Genomic DNA, 8,023 nt, shown 5'->3' with positions numbered 1-8,023 from the left:
GTTTTTATGAGAGTATAACATTATAACATGATATAAAACTCAAAAAAGTTGATTTTACATGATATTTCCCTTTTAAAAACAATAAAACAAACCCTCTTATGATCGTTCTGTTCTGGTTGATTCACCTAAAGTCAGCACCTGGAACGTTTAGTACAAAAGCATTTTATGGATCATATTAGCAATATTATTGTTTTATTTCAGACCCTGGTAAATGATTTATTAAACGCTTTATTATTGTTACACACAATTTGTTTGCCTCACATTAAAGTGAAACGTTACAAGTTTTTGCTTCACTTAAGAGAAAGTAAATGACTGTAATGAGACGTGATTTGAGCTGAGCTTTGAGAGAAATGTTCTGTGGCTTGAAAATATTCAGTTTTTTTTATCAAGAACAAGTTTTTACGTAACATCTTAGCAGGAACAAAAAAACACAAAAACACCATCTGTAGAGGTGCAGAAGAACAGTCGCTTCTGTTTGATCAACACTGAGCAAGACAGCAACAACAGTGATGTTGTTGTTACCATGGAAACACATATGAAGAATGAGATGTTTGCTCATAATTAGTCCTTGGTTTGATGGTGTTAGAATGAATTTCAGGATATTTTCAATTCATATTATTTGTAAAGTTTCAGTTTATATGAACTCATCTCAGAGAAATAAGTTCAAATCATAAATCCAATATAATTATGAATTATTATGAATCATATAAACAAATAGAAACTTGGTCTTTTGAAATGAATTAAAATTTCACCTCAGATAAATAGATATTATTGATTTGTCAGTCAGTTCTTGTATGCTCAAATATTCCTTTTTAAAAATACCTTTAGTTGTAATTAGTTATTATAGTTATAAAATACTTTAAAAAAGGGGTCATGATTGTATGGGAAAGTAGGCGGGACTTAAAGCCCCAGCTCTTGAATGCACAGACTGTAAGCTGATATCCTTGGTTGATCTAACATCAAGCCATGCTTAAACAAGACGGCTCATTCAAGCCAGCTGCAAATGATGCACGTTCACAGTTTGTTTACTAGATCTATTAGATAGATCACATATTTCCTGACTAGATATTCACAGTGAGACAAATGAGTCTCACCTCTTCCCAGCAGTGTAACAGTAAATTATGAGTCATATAAAAGAAAAAAGCTGTCACATCAAACTGAAGATTAAGTCTCAAAGTGGTCCTATATCTGGAGAAATGAACAGCTATAGTGTTTTGGTTAAAACATTTGCGACAATTGCATTTTGTCTTAATATTAATAAATGCCTTATCTAAGGCTCATTTAAGCAGAATATAATCTAAAATATTTTTTGAAGCCATTTTTTTAGCAGTAGCAACAAAAAGCATGATTTTGATCCGAAAAGCCTAGCAAAGATTTTTTTTCTTTCCACCTGGTAAATTTTAATATTCAATTATTATTTGAGGCTTCCTGTTTAGCATGATGTCAAAAATCCCTCATAATAATAACCTAAAAATAGGATTCAGACAAAACATCAATGAGTTGACAAATGAAGTCAAATCACTGGAACCACTGAGGATGATCCAGGTCTCAAAATATAGTTTCAATAAACTGAAGATCATTTTGACCAAATTGGACTTAATCCTCAGATGGATGCGGTGAGTCACAAATCAGCAACGTGCGGATTTTCATTTTGGTGTGTGGCTGCATTGAGGTGTAAAAAAGTCACGTGAAAACAGGGTTGCCACAACAAAATCCAAGATGGCCTCCGCCATATATTTCTGTAAAACWGCCACCCTGACCTTTTGAGGATACTATGCTTCCTAGTTTTTACATTGTTTAAAAATYTAGTCTCCTGAAATGATAACACATTCTCACTTGCACCTCGTCACGTATTGACACTTTTCCAAGGTTCCTTCTGCGTCTTATTTTGACGAGTCGGGTAACCCCTACACGTCAGTTATTGATGCACCAGGCATTTCCGGGTTCCCTCAGCGTCCGGTTTTGATGCGTCGTGACACAAAATATAGGGGTCTTTGAGTTAGGGTCCATGTTTAATATTAGGGATCAGGGTTTATGGTTAATTTTAAGTAGTGGTATCAGGGATAGGATGTCTAGGGCGAATAATATGTAATTTTAGGGTTTGGGACATGTAGTTGATGTGAATTTCCTACACTTTCTAAAAATGGTTAATTTTAGGGATCAGGGTTGATGGTTAATTTTAGGTACTAGGGTCAGGGACAGGATATCTAGAGTGAATAAAGGTAATTTTAAGCTTTGGGACAGTTAGGTTTTGTGCATTTTCTACACTTTCTGAAATTATGACAACGGATTCCGCCCCATCTCATCAATAACTGATGCAAGGGTGGTACCCGACGCGCCAAAACCGGACGCAGAGTGAACCTTGGAAAATATGTGATGAGTTGGGAGTGAGAATGGGTTGGAAAMGATTGTGGTGGCTGAACGTTAATCTCTGGTGGTCAGGGCCACCACTGGTCACCRCCTCTGCTCACCAGGGTCTGTCACTTCAGGTTAAAAAAAAGGACAAACCTTTCAGTTTAACTACTACCTACTTGAAAAATGAACCAAAAACCATGAATGTTCAGTCCCTGTTCAGGTCCAGTCCAGAAACACATTTCTAAAACTACAACCGTTCAGTCCTTTASTGACAAGCAATATCAGCGATCTGTGTATAACTCCATCACTGAAATCTGTAAAACAGATCTGATGAAGAAAATACTYCAACCAACCTAGAATTAGATATTTGAATCCTGATTTCTTCACAACACTGACAGAGGCCAAGCTGTTGGTGATGTATTATATAARGCTGCAGGCGTGAGTTCTCTCTTATTATTGTTATTTTTATCTAACAGCAATGATTCAGAAACTAAGAAGGTTGTTATTTAGCAACTTTAASTCGTGTGGATGAATCTGTGAACAGCTTAAATTAGTGCTTTAGCAGCTTTTATTCTGAGTACTACACACTACAGCAACTCAGGAGGAATATCCCAGAGATGCTCTTAAACTAGATTTTTAGATATTCYGGAGCAGATTTAACAAACCTGAACCTGCTTCCACACTCACTTCATTATTCAAACTGTAGTGTGACACACGATGTGTCTGAGTCCAGATGGGCGTCAGCTGATTTCGTCTGGCAGCTCAAATCTTTTTGTCTCTCATCTGAAATAATTTTTTTGTAGACGTTTCCCTCAAATTCATTGAAAGTTGGTTTGGAAAGGACAGCATTTTCCTCATCATGCAAATGACATGTTCATGTTTTTACYTGGTTGGTTCCTTTTTAATTTAGCTCGAGATATGAAAGACTTAATGAATGCGCAAATAAGATTTAATAAGCGTGATAAGAGGCTTGACTGACTGCCTGCCAGCATCGCTGCAGGATGTTAATAAATTGTTTCAGCCTCGGTTATGAAAATGTGTAAATTCTGCCGTTTCCATCTGTTTTCGCTCAGGGAAACAAACCAGCTTGAATTTTAAGATTAGCTTTGTAATCCAAAAAAATAACTGGGGACCATCATATGTTCACCTGAATAAAAACATTTCTGTTCAACAGAACTATGATAAAGACAAAAAAACAACAACACAAACATCACATGTTTTTGTTTTCTTGTGTGCTAAACAATTAAAGTTGACTTGACACATGAATTTTTACTCCTCTTATCATAAAATCATCCTTGTTCAAACTTCGGCGTTAGAAGAAGAAGGCAACAGGGATATTTTAGACAATTCTGTGCCTTTAATTTAAATATGCTTGTACATTTTTCACACATTCTAATAAAAAAAAGCCAACAGAGCGAAGTGTCTCTGAGGTTCCTCTGGTCTTCAGAAAGAGAATATCTCTCTTTCTGAGTTAGAGTTTCACTTCCTGCTTSATCCCAGGAGGAAGTGTAATTTGTTTAAAGAAGCTCTCAGAAATACTGAGCTTATTAGTGCGGCAGCAGGAAGGGGGAGGGAGCTGAATATGTAGTAAATCATAAAGCAGAGGTTGCTTTCATAAAAATAAGATTTGATTCAGAACAGAACCAATGTGATGTTTCAGATAAGAGATGAGAGTTACAGGTACACAGGATGACTCAACTGGGTTCAGTTCCATCTGATCTGTTCACATTTTTACAAAGAACTAAAATAAACTATGACTTCCACTCAAGTGATGTTTTCCTCTCACTTCCTTGTGTCAGAACTGAATTAGGGAAATACACTTTTAGTTTTTTTTTGTTTGTTTGTTTTAAATAATACTGCAGTCATGATGGAAAGCGTAGGGAGGAGGAGCCATGTAACTTTAGGTCTACCGTTGAGGGGTTATGCTGTCTGGTTATTTAGTTATTTATCGAATCATTTACTTTGTAAAATGATTCAAGATAATTTTGGGTTYAAATTCATTGTATTGCTTTCACTGTGATTTACTTAACTCTTTTTGTATTTACTCCTCACTTCTGTTCCACTTCAGTTTAACAAGAAAAGGCTTACTTCCCCTCTTATTTTTTCCAGCAGTATTTAATATGTTTAGAATGACATACATTTCTCAATTTTCCAAGAGTATGTATATACTTGGTTCATTACAACTTGTTTAGGAAAAATTACAACACGATTCAACAAACGCAGCCACAATGTGACAAGAGCAGACTAAAACTCTGCATGTCATCTTCAGCAGTTATGTTTGAATGTACATATATGTCATGTCAAAGTTATCTAAAAACAAGACAGCTGCAGCTGTGTGCTTAACCAGTTACTTTCTGTGTTAGAGCAAATGATGTCATTTGTTTTGGGGGGTGGGGGTGGGATGTATATTGACTGGATCAAATTATTGTGGGGGTCATAACCCCTCTAATCTCCCCACAAATCACGCCCATGGGAGGAGCACACACTCCATCAGACAGGCAGACAGAACACAGAGCTTCAGACTGTCTCTGGGTGAAAACTGGACCTTTTAATGTTTTGTGTGCCGCTCTACCAGAAAATCATCAGTCACACTGAAGAAAGAACATAAAAATATTCATACTGAGAACAAAACAGAAGGAAATTTATCTTTGGTGGATTATTTCTTTGTAAGAATGTCATTAAATCTTATARTGCTGGAAAGCCTGTTGTGTCACTTTTACACACGTTAACCTCCAGATGTTTAGTTGTATCTTCAACTTCAAAATCTCTAATTTTCACAAAAAAAATTATTGCTCTCATGTAATACAACGTGTGTGTGTGTGTGCCCTTGTTTTTGCTGCTTGGTGGAGATMATTTTTCAGGAAAATGCAGCCTCATGGGGACCGAATGRTCRTTGTGGGGACCAAAGCCCGGTCCSRARGACTTTGGAGGCTAATTTTGGGTGTGGGGGTTGGGTTTAGGACRAAGATGTGAATTGAGTTTAGCTTAGTTTTATGGTCAGGTAGGTACCTSTGAGGTTAATTTTACAGTAAATGTTCAGGGTTAGMATATAAAATTTCCAAAAAATGAATGGAAGGCAATGGAAAGTCCCCAGAASGAAAGAGAGAKATATATGAGTATGTGTGTGTACTTYTATTTATTACWTTTTTAGGGTCATTTCTGGTATACACACCTACCTTGTTAAGACCAYTTGTACTTATGGGGACCAAAGACCGGTCCTAATATGTTGGAACTCTATTTTTGGTTTGTGGGTTAGTTAGGATAGGATTATAAACTTGTGTGTGTGAGTTATTTCTAGTGACACTTGTTTTGAGCTTCTGGTTGCCCAGATGCTGCCAATCAGGTTCTAACTATAAGACTTATTGTTACAACAAATAAATAATCTACCAAATTATTTGTACCAAACACTAATTGACTTACTTTTTGTGCTAAGTATACATTTTGATTTATAAACTAGATGAAAAATCTAAAGACGTTTAAACAAGTAAGTGTGTGACATCATCACACCCTGAGATGAACAATCTGTGATAAAATCTCCATAAATTATACAACTTAATGTGCGATTGTGTCAAAAAACCAGTTCAGTCCTGTAAAGTCCACCTTTCTGTGACCCATTTAAACTCAGAATGGTGGTTCTGCTGTGAACTCTCTCAGCACCGGAGGTCCAAACAGGACTGTGTTTTCTCACTTGGTTCAGCTGAGTGTTGTCTGTGGAGGACATTTTTAACAATCAGTGTCCAAACTGTATGGGTGTAATGTTAACATCTGATAGATGTGTTCTGGTTCCTGAGAAATCCTCCCAGGTTTTACGCCTTTGTCTTTTTGACTCTGTGTCTCAATTTGACCTTTTTGTGTCTTTTTCAGCCAACAAGCCCCAAGTTTGGAAAAGCAGATTCTTATGAGAAGCTTGAAAAGCTGGGAGAGGGATCATATGCCACAGTTTACAAAGGAAAGAGCAAGTACGTATGATCATCACCTGCTGCCCAAAGGCTGAGGCAGATGATGTTGTTAATGCAGTTATCTGTCTGTTAGCAGAATATCTCACAAAACAATGAACAGAGGGATGAAATAAATTAAACGTATAATATAGTTACCAACACAAACGGCTGTAAGTCAGTCAGTGTTACAGACATTGAGCTGGAAGTTGATGTGGTAGTAGCTGGAAGTCATTCACACCACATACTCTGAGTGTTACATCTACTGTTGAATGAATAATGATAAATATATCAGTGAATTATTTCTCCTGTAGTTCTATAAACCTCACACACAGTCAAGTTTCTTTGTTTTAATTACTYGAAGAAGAAGGGTTTTATTCAGTCTGTGTTTAATGCTTTGCTGCTTTTCTCCTCAGTTTTCCTCATTAAATTCTCTGGAAAGTAATGTTCTCTCTCAGTAAATGTACAAACCTCCACAGACCGTAATCTTCTTAGTAATGATGTTATTTTTCTTCACTTCAGCTGGAGTCACGTCTCACTCRACTGCTGCTGAATTACATTTCATTGACTTTAATATTTGTCCTGTTCTTTGGCTTCACTGCTTTAATAGATTTTGCATCACAAAAGAACTTCAGCACATCACAATATTTCTGTTGTCATCAGGGTGAACGGCAAGCTGGTGGCTCTGAAAGTCATCCGCCTGCAGGAGGAGGAGGGAACACCCTTCACCGCCATCAGAGAAGGTGAGGTGTTTCATTACACTTAGGTCACAAGCTGAAACAATAAAAAGTCAGGTCACAACATGAAACAACATGTCAGGTCACAACATAAAACAACACAACATGTCAGGTCATAACATGAAACAGCATGTCAGGTCACAACATAAAACAACATGTCAGGTCACAACATAAAGCAACACAACATGTCAGGTCACAACATAAAACAACATGTCAGGTCACAACATAAAACAACATGTCAGGTCNATCACAACCTGAAACAACATGTCAGGTCACAACATAAAACAACATGTCAGGTCACAACATAAAACAACATGTCAGGTCACAACCTGAAACAACGTATCAGGTCACAACCTGAAACAACATATCACGCCACAAAGAAGACAGCAGATGATATGAAGTATCTGTCTGGTTATCAAAAGAAGGAAAAGGATGAGGATGACCATAGAATCAGAATAAAATCTTCTCTGATGTTTCAGATTTAATGTTTTTTTAAAGTACCATTTATTTAGTTAAACACTGAATCCCTGGAACCTCAGCAGTTAAAATTTATCAAATCTATTAATAAATAATAATTCAACAATTGTTTTATTCTTCACATTAAAAAACTCACTCAGTCACAGAGGTCTACTGAAACTAGACAAAATACATTTTCTGTCAAAATGCAGTGTATTTTAGGAGCTCAGTGACTTTCGCTAAAATTTACTAAAGAAGCTAAAGATGACTTGTTCAAACTAAAAGAAGCAGAATATCAGCTAAAGGCTAAAATAAATAAAACCCTAGTTAAAAGTCAAACATGTTAAATGCTACCTAAGCTAAAATTTGCATAAAAAGACAAGCCAGGACACTCAAGCAGATTTTAACGTCTTTTCAGTGTTTCCCCTAGGAAATTGGACTGGGTGGGGGGGTGTTACTTGTTTTATAAAAACATAAATTTGCGTGACTCACCTGCGATTATGGTAATAAATTTACACACACATGAATATTTAATTGCCT

At 36.4% G+C, this 8,023-nt stretch overlaps 1 protein-coding gene across 3 annotated transcripts in view; it reads left to right on the top strand.

The window, feature by feature from the left end:
- The window catches only part of cdk14 (cyclin dependent kinase 14), a 224,408-nt gene that overhangs the window by 77,059 nt on the left and 139,326 nt on the right, over positions 1–8,023 (top strand). For all 3 annotated transcript variants that reach the window (XM_014010472.1, XM_014010474.1, XM_014010473.1), the window contains 2 exons: positions 6,220–6,314; positions 6,954–7,033. In XM_014010472.1, coding sequence (XP_013865926.1) covers positions 6,220–6,314; positions 6,954–7,033 — 175 coding nt within the window. The remainder of the gene's footprint in view (positions 1–6,219; positions 6,315–6,953; positions 7,034–8,023) is intronic.

Source organism: Austrofundulus limnaeus, unplaced genomic scaffold (genome assembly GCF_001266775.1).
Source record: "Austrofundulus limnaeus strain Quisiro unplaced genomic scaffold, Austrofundulus_limnaeus-1.0 Scaffold69, whole genome shotgun sequence".
In the NCBI taxonomy this organism is placed as follows: Eukaryota; Metazoa; Chordata; class Actinopteri; order Cyprinodontiformes; family Rivulidae; genus Austrofundulus; species Austrofundulus limnaeus.
The sequence above is the reverse complement of the archived record's forward strand: the minus strand, read 5'-3'. Positions and strand labels throughout refer to the sequence as shown.